The following is a 22,448-nucleotide window of genomic DNA, read 5'->3' as shown; positions in this document are numbered from 1 at the left end:
TTAAATGAACAAAAATGGCCAGTTTATTCACTGGAACAGTTATGCATTACACTGTAATTTTAATTGGAACATAAAGATGTAAGAATCAGTATATTGGCTTCTTTAAATTATTTTCTTCAGCACTAGAGTGTTTTTCCCAACCATTTGACTGCATGATCATATTACACATGTACAAGCACAGACTTTATGAATCCCTCACAAGGCATTAATCTAGGATTGTCTACAAGAACAAGGAAGAGTTAACATGGAAAATACTTCAATTTTAAAAACAAATGATGCATTTTTGGAAACAAGAATTATTTAACTTTTTTGCTTTTAGCATAAAGTAGCAACAAGAAGAGTTTCCAATATTCAGTCCTTAGCAAATGAACACATATACTTTTATATTCTTCACCACCTAGAAACACTCTGTCATTTAACCCCAAGAAGGCAGGACAACATACTGTCAATTCAACATAGGAGTAGCTGAGTTATTACAGCAGTAAACATACAGTATACAAATTTGTGTTTGTCACAAACTCCACCAATGTTAAAACTCGTTTGAAAGGAACACAGCAATCTGTATGGTTTGTTAGATACAGAACATCATGCAAATGGAAACATTCAAGAAATTACAAAAGTCACAAAACATCAGTTTTCTTTTTTTTTTAATTGTTTACAAAGGATCGAGTTAATTAACCCTTTAACAGTCAAACCACAGGGCTGAAAATCAATAGGACAATAACTAATAAAATTGACTTAATTTATCTGCTGGCATAGCACACACAGCCATATCTGTGAACCGGAGAGAAAAAAAAAAGCTAGATTACTCTTATTTCTTCTTCATAGCTGATAAAATAACAACGCAACTAGCAAGCCATTCTACTTGAAACTTTTATCAATCACAATGTTTATTGATTTCCCAAATATTTTTGAAATCAAATAACCAATACAAACTGTTTAACTCAGATTACTAATGCTGAGGAAAAAAACACACACTCTTTTCCATGCTTTCTTTTGCAGCAAATTGTGATAACCAAAATAAATACAGAGATTTGGAGGAAGACAGTTTTGAAACACAGGGCCCTGTCACCCAAAGTCTGCCTGCAATCAACTCCAGTCATGGAATACAGGATTTTTCCTTTACCTTTTGTCAGTTTGTCACTTGCTTGCCATTAGATTTCACAACAGGGATTTTCAAGACTTGCACAGGAAACAGATTAAAAACCAATAAGGATTTAAGCTGTGCACCTCTGAATAAAAGATACGGTGTCTCTGTGACAGTCCTCTTGCCTTTCTAGCAAGAGGAATATGCAGATCGCACAAGAAATAAGAATTTTCTAGCTTGGTTATGGATATGGAAAAGCTAAACGATGTTAAGAAACTCATGCACGCATTTTACATTGCATATTTAGATGCATATGTGCCTGAAGGCGAAAGGCAATTGCTTTTTTGTTTCTCTTCCACAGGATGCTTAATTATACTAAAAAAAATCCTTAATTGCTAAAAAAGTCTGAATATTGTATATCCCTTTCAGACTCACTGCACACACAGCAAAGGAAAATTGAAGAAAAGCAATGACTGTAATTTTTAAAAAGGTAACTATAGCAATTACCATACTTCAAAGGTAAAACATCAGTGCCTGCCATTCTCAAATGAAGACTTCCAAAGTACAAAAGAAAGAAATTTACTGTAACTTCAGTGGATATGCATCTTCCGCCAAAGAAAGGAACAGACCTCAGAAGGGCTGATATAATCTATACCTTATGACGATGATCAATGCAGCTATAGTCGAACTGGTAGCACAACTACTGACTTTGGCATTGCACGCTGAACGACAAGGTTGGTATCAAAATAAGGGCCCAGATTCATGGGTGTCATTCCCAGTGTGATAAGGACTGGGTTATATCTTACTAACAGCTTAAGTATTTTCAACATAACTGCCATGAGCAGCCTTCATAGGTGAGGTCATATTTCATAAATGAGGCTATATTTCATAAAATAATCTCCTTTCTGTTCACACTTAAATATGGCAAAAGGCTTAAGTTTACCATTTTTAAAAACAAAAAATAAACTTAAAGTCATCTTGGCATTCAAACGTGCAGTGTTAAATACAGTTTCATTCTAAGAACCCTACTGTATATTTATGATTACATTAGTTTACTGTGAAAAACGTGGATGCAGAGAGCAGAGAGATGCCAACCTGTCAATCAGATCTTTCAGAAATAATATTCCTATTACCTCCATCTAGAAGGCAGAAACTTCTATACGATTAGCATGAAAAATGGTAACATTTCCTCTTTCTGTAAAACCTCCATTTATCTTCTGACTGATAGAAAATATTTTTCCATACTATTACATTTTACAGTTCATTTATTTATCTTTTCCTCCCCATATATTTGATTTATTTCCTTTTTTTTTTTCCTTTTCTGTTTTCCCCCACACATTTCATATAAACTGGATTTCCAGAAGTAGATCATTTCACTGAACAAGGAATATTTTTTCACTACATTCGAAAATAAAACCCAAACCCAAATGTCCCAGAACTGAATAGGGTATTCCAAATCCAAAGAAATGTCAAGGCCATCACAGAGAACAAAAGCTGCCTTTCAGATACAAAAGTCAGAGCAGGGTTTGAATTGCTTCCTCACTGTGTAGGACACATTTCGGCATTTCTGAGTATACTCAACTATTACAAATACATGTATATTTTTTTCTTCATCTTTAAAAATCAGAATAAATATCAACACATCTAAATTAATTTTAAATTGGGAAAATATAAGAATTTGCAACCCTTAAAAAAACAGGCTTTCATTTCTGGTTTTGTCTGCATGTAAATATTTCGTATAAAATCTCTCACAAAGTTGTACGTTATTAATCACTATATAATAAAGAAGAATTTATCATCTCAAGTTCAAGATATGGATTTTATTTTGCACTGGTTAACTGATAAAAGTTGTCCCAGGGACCTACACAGGTACTTACAATGCAGTAACTACAGCCATTTGTACATTTACGTTGGTTTGTTTCTAGTTCTCTTACATTTCCAACACTTAAGTTTTCTTACATATAAAAAAATGTAAATTGAAAACTTAGAAATTAAATATTTAAAGCTTAAGAGAATAAAAAATTTAATAAAATCACTTATTTCTATAAAAAGGGGCCACAGTTTCTATACCATTGGATGCTGTTTCATAACTCTTGATCCACATGGACATACCAGTACAATGTTTCTATTTTCCCAATCTGCTCTGCAAATCACAACTGGAAACAAATATGTTTCTAAAGCACTGTTCTAGTACAACATTTTTTCCACTAAATTCATATCTATATAGAAAGAAAATGTATTTCACTGAATTTCTGTTTATTTTGACTTAAATTTGGGGAAAATGCATTTGATTTGGATATGAAAATAGGAAAAACTATTCCAAGTGCAGCCTGCAGTAACTGTATTCAAAGTGCAATGCAAATTCTTTTTCTTTTTAACAATATACAGTAGCTGTCTTTGTTGAACGCAGACGTGGTCACTGTATGATATTCATACACCAGTCTGACAAGGTCAAGAAATTCTGAGACACTTTTTGAAGGCAGCATTTGCCTCAGATAAAATGTTGGTTTTTAAAAAATAAAAATCAAAATAGCAGCCAATCTCAGTGTTAGACATTATAATAGAATGGAACAAGATTTCACTTGACTTTTCTATGACAAGACAACACATAGGTTAAGTACAATACAGAACAGGGATGTAAATGCGTATGAGAAGGATCATGTGAACCGCATGGATACCGAAGTCGAAACACTGCTGAGTGCTGTCTGTTTGATCTGATCAGAATTGGATATCAGTTTGTTCCTATTTTCTCCACCTCTGGCTCTGAATGTTTTGTTACAATAGCTCAGCTGCTTTGCCAAGGTTACACGACATACGTTGTTGATGACATAGAGTATTTGTATTTACAGCACCTTAGTTACTGGTACTATGGTAATAATGATTTGTTAGGCACACTGAGTGGTCACTGATCCTTTCCTCTGCTGATGTTTTGTGTATTGTAACATTTGGTAAGCACTGTTAGTAACAGAAGACTGACTTCATTTTCTCAGATCCAGGCAGAATATGAAAGAATTATTCCAACCACACCTGCAGCAATTTTTTTTTTCCCCAGCTGCTCTCCACCTTATGCTGAACTGGTTTCCCACTTGTAGGTCATACGTGTGCTGCAGAGAAGGAATAAAGACGTGGAAATATCTAAGCCTTTCTTCTGTAAATAAATTAAGGCCACCTGACAAAGCAAGGAGTCTGCTAGTTACCAACAAGCAGGCAGGGATGCAGTACTGCAGTCTTTTTTTTCTAGCTGATGACCAGACGGGAAGCTCATAGATGCTGAACCATGACTCCCTACTTAGCCGCTTGCCTTGCTGTCAGGTACTGTGCAAAATAAATTCTGCTATCTTTGATTTTGTTCTGAAACTCACTACTTTTTAAGAAAAAAACCCCAGACTTACTCAGCTTTTACAGGAAAGAATCTTTAACTAGGAACACTGTGCACTGTTGCGATAGAGTCTGTGTAGCGTAGATCACCTGAGTATTTGTCATAAATCGACATGAGCTAAGGTTCTGCGTCTGTTGATTTTTGGCAAGGAAAAAATGCACTACAGTAAAGTCTTACTAACTCTGATCCACACCATTAACCCTACCTGCATGAGTTCTTTCATCACAGAATGCTTCACACAAAATGCATACGACTTTGCCATTCGCACTAGCCTTTCACAGTAAGGCCTCGAGCTATTATCCTGAATATGGGAGCAGGAAGAAAGAATGTTTTTAAGTAGCACACAACATTTTACTTGTTTTAGATTTTCTTTCTCAGATACCGAATAGAAAGTAACCTCAAAAAACAGCACCAATTCATCTACATGTCTGAAATGCAAAAATATAGTTACATTGCAAGCAAACAACTGAAAACAAATCAATACATCATCCTTTCATCTCCTTCTTAGGCTTAATAATTATCTTTCAGTGAAGAGCTAGAACAAAACCAGAAGCTAGTGTAATAGGAATTAAAAACCAAGTGCATAAACAATATCAGTGCAGCAGCAAAATATACAGTCATTGTTAACATTCCAATTCAACCTATTCCCAACATTTTTGTGCAATAAAAATTGGCCATATGCTGGCCAATGCAACAAGCCTCTTTTTAATATTAACACAGTCATTCTTCACTTAAGCTATTTCTGTTTTTAAAAAAGAAAATCAATTAAATACAACTCTCACAAAAAAAAAAAAGACTGTATCTTATAAACACAAAATTCTGGTGCAAATAAAGTAAGAAATAAATATCACACCCTTAACAACAAAAGGAAATTTGAACTGGTTCCTATGGCTGAACTTAGAGGATGTGAGGGTAGGATTTTTGTAACATACTTTTTTTCAGTATTGGCTTAAGTCTCTCATTATTTCCGAGGTAAAGCCAAGCAGCTGGGAGAACGTTTTTGTTGACATGTTAAATTTTACTACACTTTAGTTGTGATAGCAAAGTTTGAATACAGTCGGAGGAACCATAAAAAGTCTTCTTGATAGGTTGGGCTCTGTGCTTTGTGTTCTTCTTCTCAACCTTCCCTCAGTCGCCAGAGCAGGGGATATGAATCCAGACTTGTCAATGCAGCAACAAGGCAGGATTGTCTACCCGCTTGCTGGGAACAACCCCAACCTTTGTTGCATGAACTCCACTCTGTTTGCATTTTCTCTTACGTTGCATATGAAGATTAGGGGTAAGGAGGAGGCTTAGAGAGACAGTTGAGAGGGGCACACTGAGAGCTGGAATGTGGCTGCTCTTCTGGAAGAGCATTAGGACTGAAAATTAGAAAAAAAAAAAAAAAAAGAGAAAAAGTGCTTAAAATACAGAGCAAACTTTTTACATGCACGTAAATAGTACAGGACTGGAAACAAACTTTAAAAGGGGATGAAGCCTCATCTCTGAATCTGGATCCTCAGATACACAGTATACATAAAGAAAATCCTCAGTGTGCACACACATTCAATGACACCTGGATGCATATCTGAAGTGGCACAGATATCCTGCTTGCCAGTTCATGTACACAATTTCTGTGTGCATGCTCTGATGAAAAATGCTGTGTGGAGAAATGAACGCATGTGCAAAATGGGGGAACAAATTTTGAAAGACAATATAGGTGCCATCTTTGTGGGATCATTAAAGATTTTCTATATGCAACTCTTTAATTGCTTGAAATGAAGGACAGTGCCATTCTGGAAATAAGTTTTCATAACTTTGTGAAAATGTGATCTCTTACCGAATGTGACCTATTTACTAGTACATATGAACAAATACAGTGTAACCTTCTTCATCAGGCAACCTAAGCATTACATATTTTGTAATTGACACTTCCAAAGGGGCTTTTTTGTGGTTTGTTTTCTTTTGGTTTTGTGCTGTTTGAATCCTCTTCAATTCTGTCATATACTTTGTCGCTTGGCTGTTTTTTGTGTACAATTTGTTTGAAAACAGTATTCAACCCTTAAGCCTCTAAAAGTGCATCTATAGCGTGCACTGTCCTATAGCGCAGAGGTCTGAACCAGCGTTCAGCAAACCAGGTGGGCCTGGAGTAGCAGCCTAGCAGTGGCAGCACAAAAATAAGGGGCCGCTAACACAAACATACCCCACTTCATCCTGCTGAGTGCCAGGGTGCTCCTGCTAGAAAAGTTTTGGATAATCAGGTTTGCTCATTTAAAGGCAGCTCAGCAGTCTGCACCACACAGCAGTAGGCAATGCAGGCATAAATCGCCCTGTATGATTCCTCAGCCTTGACCTGTCCTGTTGTAAAAGGATGAACTTCAGCTCATCTTGATGATGTCAAGCTAAGTGACAGCCTTTAAACTTTCAAGGAAAGCATGTGGCAAAACAAGATACCAAAATAGAATGCAAGTAAATGTAATTTATTAAAAAAAATAAATTAAAAAATCAATCAAAAACCAGTTTTCCTATGTGTCTGGGGAGACTTTTTTTCCTAATGCTTCAAATGTTCTGCAGTCTTGAAGTTATTCCAAGCTCGACAGTGTGATATATATGAAGCACAATCATTTATGTCCCTGTCTTCAAGAAAATTTGCCTTTTCCGTTTTCCTTCTTTAGAAACCGAGATGTTACATATTATCTCTGCAGCAGACTATTGGAGTGTTGGCTGAAGGGATGCAATTACTCTATTGCTGGAAATGAATCAATTTGAAATGCCAGAGGTATATGAAAATCTGCCACTGGAAATGCCAGCTATACTGAAATTGTCTGTAGTTCCACATATAGCACCTACTTGGGGAAACAAAGAAATGACATTGCACTTGCTTGAAGACAGAAACAAGTGTGCGCCATCACCATTAAGAAAGTAGATGGCAATGTCCACATTTTCAAATCAGAGAAGCCTAGGAGACAATGACCACAAATCCACAGGTATTACAATTCAGCAGGATTTACAGTCCTTGCACCTCTGGGTTTGTTTTGGGTTTTTTATTTATTTGAAGATCATAGACTTGCACATTTTAAGTTAGATTCTCTTTCACATTAATGCTCCTGAAGATGAGTTTTGTGATCGCAGAATAGCTGGTGAAAGTGGGTTATAGAAGCTCAGGACCTCACAAGCTTTGTTTTGTGCTCAGCTGTCTGAGTAGGTCAGTCCCCAACATGTAGTGTTAGGGACTATGACTCTTTGGTTTCCATATAGATTTAGTCTAACCTAAATCTCTATGTATAGATAGGCATAAATACTTAATCTAAAATATTTTCTTGCAACTTAGTAGTTGGACTTGTTTAATCGAACACTCTGAGAAGACACAAACCCTGTCTTCTCCAAGTAATTTTTTCCATGGCTGTATCCTTTTCTTCTGCCATGTTCTGTCACACACAGATGCAGATACAGCATCTAAAAAGGTGTCTGATCAAGATCTTTGCCTGCTCTACCCAAATGAGTCTGTATCAGGAGTGACTACAGATGGATCAAAAAGGTCTGCATTTACTGTCAAACTTATCCACTCATCAAGAGCCAGCCCCTGGCTTGAGCTCCTCCTAAATTTACAAGATAGGCTTAGGAGAAGCACTAGTCTTAAGTCCTTCAGAGAAACAAAACCAATTTAGAACTTGAACATCACATTTGGGGAGTAAAAACAAGGAGGTGGTCACATTACCCTATGAAGACTGCCTGACTCTCCTCCCTTTCTGTCCCATTTGATTTGTAAAGGACTTCCATAATTGTCAGGAAGGAACAGAAACTTGACCGAATTTTCCTTGCTCATTAGCAGAGATGTGTTTGTCTTTTGGGGCTTCCTTCCCAGCTTTAAAAACAAGCAACAAGCTATTCATGCTCTGAGGGAGAGGACTGGTGAGGAAATGGCCACAGTTAAGACTTATGTACAGCAATGGCCTGAAAGAGGGCCTCTTCGAGACACAGCAGGTTCTCCTCTACACAAATATGCACAAGCATATTAATGTTTTGGCATGACCTTCAGTACAAAGTCAGCTCTGACTGCAACTACTGTAATAAAAACTATCCCAGCCTATGCTCAGATTAGGAAGCACTGTGCTTAGAATTACTTTCATTATTACATTCAGATTACACACTTCTGTGCACAGAAGAAATGTAAAACTTTGTTTCACCATTCCCCTTTCAACCAATAATAAATATTAGGGGCATTAGGAAGAGAAAAATAATTACAAGGCTACAAGGCACCTTTGTAGCAACATGTATACACCCATCATTTGCAGTAGGTTTCAGTCTTTTCCTAAAGCTCTACTGTTACACCATCCTCTCTTCAGAAACACAATATATCCAGTTCAGTAATGCAGACTACCGTAGCAGTATATAAACAAAAATTAGATCAGAATCAGCAAGCGACACATGGCACTCAGTGTGCTTTTGATGGCAGTATAGGTGATCATGGCAGCAGGTCCTGGAGCTGAGCTATCAGGCACATTGACAGTCGTGGGCAGTAGAGGATGGCAGGTGAGATTAATAACACAAAGCAATAGAAAGACATGGAAGAAACTGAAGCTGTTGACTGTTAACTGAGAATAAGGAAGAATATTGTTACATTCCCCCCATGGGATATGTGCAGCTTTTAAAACACTTGGTTTTAATAGATATTTTTGTAAACCTCTCTTTAAAGGCTGGTGTCATTTGGGGATATATTCATTCAGCTGATGAGTGAAGCCTGTGTCATTTTTTGCGTTAGTATTATTTTCTGGTTTTAAGCATATCTTTTTTTTTTTCCCACCAGTGCTCTAAATGCTAATCATGTATTTCTAAAATCAATTGAAAAAGAGCATGCAAAGCCCTTCAGTGTTAGTAAGTACTCTGCTCTCTGCCTTAAAGATGCCATTTGCATGCAATATTGTCTGGCATTGATTCTAAGTGTAACAAATCAGCAATGGAAAATATAAACAGACCGGTAATATTTTCAGAATGCAACTATTCTGCATGCAGTAATATTTTACCTTATTTCTTATTTTATATAAAATACAAGCATTATTTCTTAAAAAAGATAATATTAATTTAATTTGCAGTATAAGGTTTTTTGGGTTTGTTTTTTGTTTTTATTAATACATAACTTGGGTCTACAGTTTGTCTTCTAATAAAGAAAATGAGATTTTCACTGCATTAAACAGAAACCTGAACATTATCCAAAGACAGACATGCTTTTTTTAATACTACATGATGGCAATATCTTAGCCCTGTCCAATCTTGTCCATCGGACAGGTAGTTACAGACGCTAGGAATGGTGAACATCATCCAGTAGTTTTCAGGGTAGGCCTAGGTTTGGGTGCTTGCCCCATACTCCTGAGCTTAGAAATTTGAGGTGGTGCATGGAGGGCAGAGCGAGACTTTAATGCATTGTTGCATTGGTTTACTTAGAAAATATCTTACTAAAAGTTCTAACAGATTCTTTAGATCAGGTTCCAGTTGAAATATGTAGACTTAAGCAAAAAGACACAGATGAACATGTAAATAAATTTACTAGATGTGTCCTGGAGTGTCATTTGGCTTGAATCTGTTCATAGCTTACGCAGTGAGGTTCACCAAAACCTATGCACTGGAATCACAATTACCAGAAAATCCAGAATTACACAAATCCCACTTAAAATCCAGTATAGATAATGGATGAGGGAAATCTTTCTGTATTTGATATTAAAGTTCAAAGTGAATCTATGTGTTATGGTCAGGAATACTAACTAGCTTGAACATGATTATACATACTGCAAGTTGCAGAAAACATCCGTGTGAATTACAAATCTTAACGAGCTGTTGTTTAATCCTGGGTGAGATGCCACTGAGAGGTCACGTTACTGCAAGAGTAACGTTAAAGACTTAAAAACAAGCATACCTCTCTCAAAATGGGTGACTTCAGGGCTGGACAGAACTTTAATCTGCATCATTTGGCATCACCACATGACTGAAAGCATGTCCCATGCCAGGAGGGACTGTCAGAGGACAAGGAAGGGCAGTGCAAGCTCTCGTCTTCCTCCTCTGCTGGATTTAGAAAATCTGAACCTCAGCAAGCCTAACTGGTTCTTTACATGACTTCAAATTTTACTGCAGATTTCAATTACTTTGTTTAAAGCAGATGGCAACTTCTGCCATCAGGCTGACTTGCACTAAATCTTGTTAGACTTCACTGCTTTATGACACTGTGCAGCTACTTGGCTGAGACAAGCAAGGCAACAGTGCTAATATCTCAAAAATAGTGTGTTGTTTTCACCAGAAGAGTATCAATCTAGTGGTAAAAAGCAATAGTCATTTAAAAGTCAATAGTTCAGCTAAGTATACAGGTGTGTGTTGTTTGTGAGATGACTGATCTGATTTTTTAAAAATATTAACCATATCTGTAAATATCATTACTGTTTTCTATGTGGCAGATTTTGATTTGGAAACAGTGGCAAGAAGGGCCTCTTGAACGCTTACAGTTCTGGTTGTAGCTAATGGGGTCTTCCTAACTGCAGAAGAATTCAGGGACAAACCAGAAAACCTTGAGACTTTCCGTTCGGACCTTATCCCTTTCTGTGGGTTTGTTTGCAGAACAAGGTAATGCTTGTGGATAAATGTATAGCAGCAACAAATCAGGTAGGTCTTCCATTCTGAAAAGAATTTTTAAAATTGCAGGAGCAATTTGTTTGTTAGCATTTAGGAAGGGATGGTAGTAGAGTATATTCTCCACCAGAGGAGTAGCTCTGGAAGGAACAGGACAGGCTTTGGTTTTGTGATGGTAAATTAAATAGGGTTAAAATAAGAATCATTGACATTAAACTTCTGTGTATCCAAAGCACCTAATGACATTCTCAGACTGCTGTAACATCTAAAATACAGCAGAACTACTTCGTATGGATTTTAAATGGAACTAGGTTTTTTTAGTGTGCTGTAAAACTCCTATGGTACTTATCAGTTATAATGAGCTTTTGCCAAATTTTCAGTAAGATTTTTGTAGTACCTTTAAATAGAAGGAAGTTAATAATACTTCCACTTTGTAGGGAATAAAAGATAAGCACAAATGAAGTGGCTGTTCCAAGACAACTGAGAGAGCCCCTGTGACTCTCAGAATTAGTGCTTGGCAGTGTCTGATGTGCAGTCTGAAATCTGTAGCATACCTATTTCCCGATGCACATGAAGTTTAGTGCTGTGCGGGAAACAGCTTCATTATATGTAGGGCTATAGATCAACTTGGTCACTACAGACCAGGCAAAGGTCTAAAAATAATGTAACCTATTATAGGCATAAATGAATGTATGCAAATGATGTACCATGAACAGATAAAAGAAAAATATTGTAATCTCTTTTTGCTTAGGTTTAGGTTTGTGCCTTGATTAACTCAACCACCTCAGAAGCACGATTTGACCTTTGCACCAGCTATGAACAAGGACACCAGGAGTTTACTTTTAACAACAAGATTAAGAACTGACTGCAGTGGGTCTGAGTTTCCAGGTCAAGGAGAGCTTTCTAAGAACTGTCTGCTAAAATCTTACAAATGCCTTTAAAATGCCATCTTGCAAAAGGGAAGCCTATACCTATGCCTAAAATTAAAAGTCCCCTTTTAAGTAAATTTATCTAGAAACAAAATAAAATCTTCACTATTTTGGCATCATTGAGAAACTGTCTATATAAAAAGACCAAATGAGGACTGCAAGATCCAACGCTGCATTTTTTTCCATGTTTTTACATGGATATAAGCGCATGAATGCTGTCATTCATGTCTGTGTTGTCACTGCAGAGTTATCACTGTTCCTCAAGTTGTTAAAAGTTTGCTGTTAGTGAAGAAGTGTAGGGAAGAGCTTTTGTACAAGGAAGAGGAGGGGAGTTGCAGACGTGCATGCAGCTATGTGCAAAGAGAGGAGAGTTAGTTAAGTTTACCTGACAGTCTGGCAATCTGGCCCCCTGGCTAGTTGTGAGCCGTGTGGCGGTATGGAGGCAGCAGGCTGCTGACAATCTACAAGAAACTGATAAATTAGACATATATACAGAGAGATTACAGAGCAAGGGGTTAGTAACAGTAGTACATAGGCTACGCATCTGATGGAGAGATTTAGTGAGGAATGTGTTCTTGGTTCCTTATCTCACAGAAACATCTTTTTTCTGATAGTAATAACATTAGGTTTTGCCTCTTTTTTCTTTTCAGGAGAAGCAGTAGAGACCTTGGGGTTTTGTTTTTCCTTAGCACTGGCAAATTTTTGTTTAAACAGACAGCAATAATGGGCTGTATTCAGGATCTGGGTTTAAGCCTTGTAATTCTCATTCTTCTGCTGCTGCTGAAGTTGTTTTGCTTAATCTATTATAAGAAGTGTCAATAAAGCTACTCAACTTCTCCAGTGAACTTACATCCATATAACAATTACAGATGTCATTTCATTGTGGCCTTTGAGAAAAAGCTTGCAAGAAAGTTTTCACAACTTCTAAATAGTGCTTGTGAGATTGTTTTTTGTAGAGAAAAGAGAGAACTTGATACAGTCTGTTTTCACTCTTCCGTCTAGATTATTTTATCAATTCTCTGCCAAAGCAGTTTCCTCATTAATCACTTGCAAAGCTGTATTCTAATTCTTAATTTATTAAATAACAGTAACACCAAATAATCCTTTGTTGTTACGTTTTTACTGCGACATTTGCAATATGAAGATAGCTTTAAACTCAATATGTGTGGGACTTCATGAAAGCAGCTGAACAAGAAAACCCTGCTTTCTAGCTCACTAGTTTCTACCAGGATTTCCAGATCTCAGGATCTGCTCATTTTCCCCGCAGTGGTCTGGCCTTTCATTCCACTGCCTGTGTGATTCAGACTGTCAGATAACAGTGTCAGCAGGGTCTTTTTGAACATTAAAATCTATGGATGAAATTCTGACCATCTGGAAAGCTGCTGGAGATTACTCTTTGTTTCCAGCAGGGTTTGCAGACCTATTATCTTCTCTGACTGCTTCAACCTAATTCTTAACTGACAATTCAGTGGAAAGGAGTTACTTTCCCCTGAACCTTAAAAATGAGACAAAAGCACTTCATGTACTTGGAAAGAAGTTGATTCTGTTTTTTTCAATTGGTTCCTACTTAAAGCTCAACACCAGTAATCATTTCTCTTTACAAGGTAGGTGTTTTCCAAAACCCACTTCTATTCTTTGTCTCAGTCAAGTGGAAGAATATACAAGCAATTTGCTGTCAAGGGTCTTGAGGTGACATCAGGTACAGTGCAGAGAAACACACCTTCCTAGCAACACTGAGCATCACATCAGCTATCACATTTCTGTTTCACACAAGCCCAGAGTGCTTCTCCCTACTTCCTATGAAGATCTGTGCTGACCTCCAGTGGGTGGAAGCAAGCGTACCCAAATCACTAGTTTCTTCCTGCTTCAGCCAAGAGGAGAGTGGTTTGGACCTATTTTCAATTTCACAGGTACCTACGTCAGAAAAATATATGCAGTTAGTGCTGGCACCATTGTGTCAGGAAGTAAAAATGGAATGAGAAATTATACTGTGCCATTCTCTCATTTATCAGGATGGTCACTACAGTCCTCAGTACGTCTTTTATCAGAGGAGTGCAAGAGTTTGCTGTGTATTTGACCCATGAATACAGTCATTTCAGTGCAAAGCTCAGTTAAAAGAAAAGGTGCCTGGGGGGACAGACAGGGCAGGTTAACTGCAGATGAGAAATGATTGTAAAAAAAATAATAAAATAAAATTTTAAAAAGTTAATGCCTTGTTCTAAACAAACTAGCTTGCAGAAGTCCAAAGCAAAGTCATCGCTGACAGCTTATAGAAGGTAGTCAGTGAGAAAAGGAGTACAGAACAGAATGCTGTGTGATAAAAAGATGTGGACATAAATACAGAAGATTTTGTTCTGACAGGCTTTTCCAGAACAAGGCAAATGCCTGATTTATGATCCTATTCTAATATCTCAAACATCCTGCAAATATTTTATGATTCCTCTTCATCTGCTAGATTTGGCAGAATGCATGAACAGAGTGCCAGTCTGCAAGCATTATGCAAGCTGCATAATAACTATTCCATGTGAACAAACTCCCTTGACTTCATATGAAATAACAATTTACCTGGTGTCAGCAATGCTCACATAATCTGGCTCACACTCACATCGGTATGAAATCTAGTGCTCCACATAACAAAATGGCTGAATCGTCTTCCTGCATCCTCCAGGAGTGAAGTTTTGAGGATTATGCTAAGAAAGAGCTAAGCAGAATGCATATAGCTTAGATACACACATTTCAAATTCAAAGGCGCTCATAGCTACTTATTTCCATAGCTGTGCCAGAGCTACCTTTATTCCTTCTATATTTAATCCTTTTAAGTATTTTGGAGGGTTTGTAACACTACTCTCTAATGTCATGACAACCATAAAATGACTTCTTGTTACATGGTGCTTAAAGGTGAAAACTAGCAGACAGCAATTCAGTCCTTCATTTCTGCTAAGGAACTCCTGCCTGTATCAAATAAATGTTTGCTTCTTTCTGAAATACTCTGCTGACGGTTAAGAGATTCAAAGATGTCTTTGCTGATTCTGTGGTCAGTGTCACATACCATAAAGACAAGGTAAGAAAGACATGCCCTCTTTTACTCAAAAATAAAAATAAGATAAAAAATTATGTTGGAAGATGCCTGTTCCCAGTTATTATTCAACAAGGGGTGTCAGTTAAGCTACGGAGTGAAGGAGATGCTTGGGGAACACCAGCACCAAAATTATTAATAAAGTTATTAAATACAGATTATTTTATTTCTCCATCACGTCCAGTTGCTGTGAGAAAATAAACTACTAGGGGCGCTCTGTGTGTGTGTGCTGACTGATCTCTTAAGAGTCCTTTTATGATTCTATGAACCTATAACCAAGAAATGAAGTTCAGTGACCATTTCATCCACAAAAGGCAAAGAGCTACTGTACACAAAAAAATCATATGATGGTTTTCACTGAATTCAACAGCTGGAGTCTTTACAGAGTCCCATGGCAGTATCAGACAATGTTCACCGCTATATCTGTTGGAGCTTTGAGGCTTGACTCGTGCTATACATTAGGCCTGTTCTGATTTTCCAGTTCTTAACATTTCAGCCATTTTCTAGCAATGGTGGTGTAAAGGCCTCAGAGATTTCCTCTGTCTCAGATTAGCCAGTGCTGATTTTCCTTTGGAATCTAACACCTAGTCCTAATCAGGTTCCATCAGCTCCTGATGCAAGAGCATTAAAAATACGAAGCTGAGAGAAGCTACATCTGCTCATATGAGGATTGAATGTGCTGCTATAAATTACTGGCTTAGAGCAAATCTCAAAAAGAAAAAAATGCACCAAACTCTTTTCCTGTGCTTCCCTTTGGCTCAGCCACAAGAACAACCCGTTTCCCTCATGTCACAAGGTGTGCTTTGCCCTCCGGTTTGTGAGGTGTGTGATTCTAATCAACACAGGCCTGCTTAACTGGGTTAATAGTGTCCAAGAGATGGGCATTGCCTTCTGTTGACATCAGCAATGTCCTCAGTGAAAACACTACATGCAAGCATTTTCAGTCCCACCTGCTCAGGAACCAGCATACTGCAATGGAACATTTTAGCACATTTTGACACTCAGTAAATTACTAATCTCTGTATAGTGCTGTCAAAGATAAGCATTGAGGATGCTGTGAATGAGTAACTGATACATAACATACTTTTAACTGTGTCTAGTTCAGTTAACTAGTGGAGACCTTTTTTTGGTTTATCTGAAAGGGTAAAATTGAGAATCAAGCAATGAACCAATCAAACGTTCTTTTTTTTTTTTTTTTTTTTTTTTACAGTTAATGTTACATATTTGGTATTTCTGATGTGAAAAACACTGGGAGAAAAATCTGTTCTTGGTGAAAGAAAAGCTGTCAAGAAACACTTATAACAAAATACAAGACTGAGGCTTTTTCAGTCTTTTAAAACAAATTCTCCTTACCATCCCACTGACCACCCCAGGCCAACAGAAAATCCTTGTTTCCTACCTAAAAGTTTTCAAGCTACCTAGCTTTGTGTCATGCTACCCAATGTCAATTGAACTTGCCCCATAACGTTTGAGGAATTTGATAACATGTCTATGAAGATGTTATTGACAATTTACTTGAAATGAGAAGCTGTCTCCATTTATATTGTGATGAATTGTTTTCTTTCCCAAGATGTCAATTTAATGGGAAAAAATAAATGGTTAATAGCATGAGTCAAAAGTATTGGGCAAAGAACAAATCAGTAATCTTATGACTGTGCAGAGGCAGAAACATGCTGCATCACACAGAAAGTCCTATAATGACAATAAATCAACCCTCTCTACTCAAAGGTGGGGAACAAGGAAAATTTCCAAACCCAAAAGACAAATGCGAAATGTCAAGAAGAACAGGGCAGAGAACACTAAAACTCTCACCAACCTCACCGTATTGAGATTTGTGGAGATGCTTTCAAACTGTAATCTGACAGGATGAGAAAAGTCCCAAAACTGTTTATATCCAGTGGTGACAGGCACAGAAGTTTTTACTATTTTTTGACTAGCTGGTTTCACTTACAATTTTTCTCTGTTTTTCTAAAGGATGTCAAGAAAACCTTGACCTTCCTCAAGGCCAAGAGGAACTTTAAGTGGTAATGGTTATCACAAAGAACATCTGGTGAGAGGACAGCTGTGGCTTACTTTAGGAAAAAAGCACAAACAATGGTAGAGGTCAAAGATTAGAAGTGTCTCTCCCTTCTGCTTCCAGGGTCAGCTTGGGTCTGGAAATAACACAGTTACCTCTGCCCTATGCACAGCCCCAGTGGGTCAGTCCGCCAGCTGCCAACTGGGAGCAGCTCTGTATTTCTGTGGGCTGTCCCTGGAAGTAGAGGACTATAGTGGAGCAAACCACATGGGTTCCACTCAGAGCCTGGTCAGCCTTATTAACCCCAGCTCTCAAGAGCAGGGTTGACTCGGGTTGTCCTGGCCTGGGAGCAAAGTGAGCAGCGCTGGGGGACCAAGCCATGCTGTAGAGCCATTGTACAGCTCCATGACAGCCAGCCCTGTTCTGGCACAACTAGCACACAGGCAGCCTGACGAACTTCACCAGCTGCAAGGCAGCCTCTGCACAGACATTTTCCAGTACCCAGATGCTCTGGGTTTCCACACTGTCTGAGTTTTACCTCCATTCCCATTAAACTGAATAACGGATTGTTGCTTGGAGATAGACAAATTTATCAACCAAGTACCAACTAAGTTTTGGCTTACTTCACGGTAAAGCTGATCTACTGTAAAATTTCTATGTCAAGTCTTGTAAATAGCCAGGTAACTCAGATCTTAAGCTTGCTATACAGAGAAGCTTGGTGTCTGAGATTATTGTTGGTTTGAGAAGTTTCAACAACAATGAATTCTTCCACTCCTTATTTCTTAGTCTTCTCAAAACTTATTTGAAGAATAACAGTTAAGAGATGCAAGCACACTGATGAACTCCCATTAGCACACAGAGCTGGAGGCATCAGAAACATCTATATATTGCACTAAGATGCAACAGGCCAGCAGTAGGATGCGTCTAAAATCCTCATCTCCTGTCACCTCCACATGTCCATTCTCTTCCTTCCAAATGCGGCCCAGGAATGTCCCACTGTTTCTACAGACTCTTGATACAGGCTTCCTTCTGCTCCTCTTCCTCTCAGCTCCTTACCTTCAGGACAAGGCCAGACAGAGTGAATGTAACAGAGAGCCTTCTGTTAAATGCTGCTCAAGAATAAAAGCATGTGATTAAGCTTATTGGAAGAGGTAGGGGATTTAATTGCTATTTCTTTATAGCATTTAGAGAAATGCTATCTGTCTTGGCAAAGCCAACTTGTGGAGCTTCACTAACAACTTCACGCACTACCTGGCACATAACACAGACAGACATGGTTTAGTAGGTCACTGATTCAGTGGTTTTCCAGAACGTGACAGGTTTCCTGGCTATGTTCCAGTAAGTCCTTTCATCTATACAACAGCTACAATAGATGAAGTGGTTTTTCTCCTTATTTCCTTATTCTGCATGATTTGATTTCTACTTTCTTTTTAGACCTGAATTACCCCAACCTAGAGAGCTGTTTTGCCTTCAGCCCATGTGCTTCAGCAGTAACGTGACTGCTGGCTCAAAGTACAGTGATAAAGCTATAAACCTAGCCTTGCCCTTTGCTGTAGCTCATATTCAGTATAATTTAAAAAAATAAATAATACCTAGTCATTAACAAAATTAGTGAAATGCATTTTTCTCCAGTTACAGACTAAGAACATTAAGGTTTCTTGTCAGCTCTGTAGGTTTTTTCACACTTTCTCTGTCATGATGTGTTTATATTGTTTCTCAAATGATTTCTGTGAATGCTTTAAGTAATTCCTCATTAAATCTACTGAGAAGCTAAATAATGGGTTAGTAAAATAGCAGAAATGGAAATGGTAGAAGGTGAGAATATATATTCAGTTCCTCTCTTTTATATACAGTTCATAAAAAGCACATTTAGAAAGGTCTGATGGTTCAAGAAATACTTACTCATTAAAAGACACACACATTTTAAACATTTCAAAAGAGGAAAAGACAGGTCTTAAAAATACAGGTATCGCCACACTTGTGTCTTGTTGATTACTCATCTTTCATGGAAATGTAAGTGTCTAGGATACATTTCAGACAGCCAGAAAAAACACCCACAAAACCAAACCAAAAATACTTGTGCTATTTTATGGGTGAAGAAGGGCCTGATCCAAAAGTTGAAGTCAGTGGGAACTAACTTTAGCAGGCTTTGGAAGAAACAGCATAAGGTACAACTACAAGGTTTCATAGCCCTAAGAAATACAGACAGGGAGATACTTACAATCAGGGATACTAGTCTTGATTAAAGAATTGCTGGTGAGCTTACTCCATACATCACAACATCCCAAGGAACTGCTCTATTAGAGAGCTAAAATATCAGCATGTCTAATTTAAACAGAGACTTACTTCAGCTTTGCCTATTTTCTGAGATGAGAAGCACAGTATTGAATATTCCTGTATATTTGATGTTAAAAATCAATAAGTCATGAAACCACATTAAACCTTGTCATAAAAGAAGATGAAGATGGATATTTTTTGTTACCAACATTGTCAAGGTATTTCAATAACTGTTTCAGTTAATTGATATGACTGGATTCCAAAGCCCAAAATTTTCATAGAAAGCAACAAATATCTGGTAACACGCCTTAAAGATATGATGTGTCACCTGTATACCTGTTTAGTTAGAAACAACCAGAAGTCTAACAAGATTTTACTGGAGAACTTGAACAAATGACACTAATATTAACCATTCCATCCAGCAATGACATAACTTAGATAACCATGACATAACTTAGATACACCAGCAAAGCATGGAATTCACTGCACTTTTGGGTTTTTTTAGTGTTTTAACAAACTGATTGGGGCTTCCATTAAAAGTGGGTTTTATTTCAGAACTGCTTTCTTTATATAGTGAAAAATACAAATACAAATCAAATGAAACTTGTAAAACTGCAGTGAATTCATGCCATTATTCCATTCATGCCAGCTAAATTATATTGAAGTAGCTAAATTATATTGATCAGCATGAAATGTATGGGTTTGATCTCATCAGTGATAACTGGAAAGCTAAATGCAAGAGAGAAAAAGCATAGAGCGAAAAGGTCCTATTCACAGTGGCACCAAGAGGTAAAAGTACATTGAGCCAGCTGACTTCTTCATCAGTTACAGCCAACTAATGTCCTTGGCAAGGATACTGTTCTTCAAATTCAAAATGGCCTCCACAAGGACAACGTACCATGCTTGAAATGACATAAATATGCAATGCTCATTAAGCTTACTTAAATGAGCATATCAGATGCAGGACGTGGCCCTGAGAGCAGGAAGATATATACATATATCTGTATATATGCACTAATACTGCTCATTAAACAATGAACACATATATACACAAACATGGCATGTTTACAAACCCCACAGAAAATAGAACAATGCAGAACAAAAAAGTGAACACAGATAGAAAGGTAATAATGACTGAATTATCCTTTTTGTGAAGAGCATCATGTTCCAGTGAAAAAAACCAAAACAAACCAAAACCAAAGTACACTTGATTTTAAAAAATTCTGCTGAAAAGAAATAAAATCTATTTTTCACAGAGAGCAGAGACAGATTAGAGCAATACAACATGAGTCTTGCAATAGCCAGTATCTTGCCCGATTACACAAGCTCAGACACATCTTGCAGGTACAGGATCACCATCAACACAAATACATTCTTGGTAGATAAAAATACAACATATTTATTTATAGCTGAGGATTCAGAAGAATCACCCACAGATCTCTAATGAGGCAAAGGGAAATTTGCACTCAGACTGTAAATTTGAGTTGTCAGAATAAAGTTGTGTTTTTAAAAAAATAATAGTTCTGAAGAACTTGCATGTTCCACCTGCTTTGCATTGCTTGGATGAAGCGAATCAAACTTACCTGACTGAACAATTCAGAGCAGACTAGTCTGACTAGTTAAATATTATATGGCTGCATATCTTATTTAATAGTCGTGGCTCAGTTAACCGTCTGCACTACTTTTTAAGAATAAACTTTCACTTAATGTACAGATAAATCCATATTGTTCATGAAGTAGCATTCAGAATAAAATTCTTTAACACAAAATCAGCAAAGAAAGAGGTATCTAGGCCCTAGTCATATTGATTTTCCTTTTCATTAATCTATAAAATTCCTTCATGAAGGAAAAGAAAGAAATAATTTAAAACTGTTCACTGGGTGACCTGAGCAATCAAAGATCTACAAAGCACCCTCCTAGCAAAATTCATGTCTGAGCTGACAGTGTTCCTCAAAGGACTTCTTCCACAATAATTTTCAAAAGAAGCTCTGCTTTCCTCCATGTTCAGATTTCTAACAGTCCTGCTGTTTCAAAATTGAGAAGTGCATAAAAAACGAAAAGTTGAGGTACTGAAGCAATGTTTATAGCAGCAAGGCTTAGATACCCACAAGCAGCTTTCTGACATTGGACTTAAGCTCAAAAGCAAAGCTAGAACTATTTTTGGCAAAATACTCTTGAAGAAAAAAAAATGTGCACAGCTGAAGACCTTGCACATAAAGCTGTTTCACCACACAATGAAAGAAGACACAAACCTGTTATCAAAAATTTATTCCCCCTACCTTTCCAATGCTGTAAGATATGCAGGCTCACCTCTGCAGCCAGCCTCTGCTGTGGAGAGTAGTGTCAGCCTGAGCATCCCTCGATCATTTTCCCAACCCCATCATCCAAAAGGGCAGGGTAAAGACAGCTTCATTTCCTATCAAGAGTTTCTACCCCTAATATTCCTTTTGACCATGCTTTTCCATATCTTCATGCTTCCTAAACAAGATGAAGAAGCAAGGAAGAGGAGCCAAAGCCAAGAATCTTGCCCCACATGGTAAATTCCACTTTAACATTATTTTAAGAAAAACATACAAGGAACATGAGCTTCTGATTACACAGAGAATAACCTTTTACAGAATATTTCTGAAAATTATATCCTAAACACTGCCCCTTGAAAAAGTTCAAAATCCAGAAAGAAAAAACTAAACCAGGAACACTCTACTCAGCAGACCTTCTGCCCCTTGTGTTAAAATGTGTTTGTACTACGTCCAATAGATCAATGCATTCCCAGGTTTCTAACCTATTACAGTTGAAACCACTTCCAGTGTAAAGGGCAATTAGTAAAGACAACTCTTAAGCAATTCCCTTTGAGTCTCAGCTTACAGACTTAATTGGAAGACTTCTTAGGACCTCTGCATTGGGGTGATTGACTTTTTTTCATTATTATTTTCCTTGTTAGCTTCTACTTACAGATGTTGATTAGCTCTTGGAGACACTATTAGGGTCACTCTATAGAAATTTCCTTTGGGATAGAATTTCTGTAAATTAAGGTAAATTTTATGGTAAGAATGCAAGCCAACAAACAAAAGCTAGTTGTTGGTATCATA

General features: G+C 37.4%; 1 protein-coding gene across 4 annotated transcripts in view; it reads right to left on the bottom strand.

The window, feature by feature from the left end:
- BICD1 (BICD cargo adaptor 1) overlaps positions 1-22,448 on the bottom strand; it is a 188,192-nt gene continuing 165,744 nt past the window's right edge. For 2 of the 4 annotated variants that reach the window (XM_055712165.1, XM_055712168.1), the window contains one exon: positions 1-5,827. In XM_055712165.1, coding sequence (XP_055568140.1) covers positions 5,631-5,827 — 197 coding nt within the window. In that variant the 3' untranslated portion in view covers positions 1-5,630. Of the gene's footprint in view, positions 5,828-12,374; positions 12,451-12,622; positions 12,632-22,448 lie in introns of all 4 variants that reach the window. The other 2 variants (XM_055712169.1, XM_055712166.1) reach the window with 2 other exon arrangements.

This window comes from Falco cherrug, chromosome 5 (genome assembly GCF_023634085.1).
Source record: "Falco cherrug isolate bFalChe1 chromosome 5, bFalChe1.pri, whole genome shotgun sequence".
In the NCBI taxonomy this organism is placed as follows: Eukaryota; Metazoa; Chordata; class Aves; order Falconiformes; family Falconidae; genus Falco; species Falco cherrug.
The sequence above is the reverse complement of the archived record's forward strand: the minus strand, read 5'-3'. Positions and strand labels throughout refer to the sequence as shown.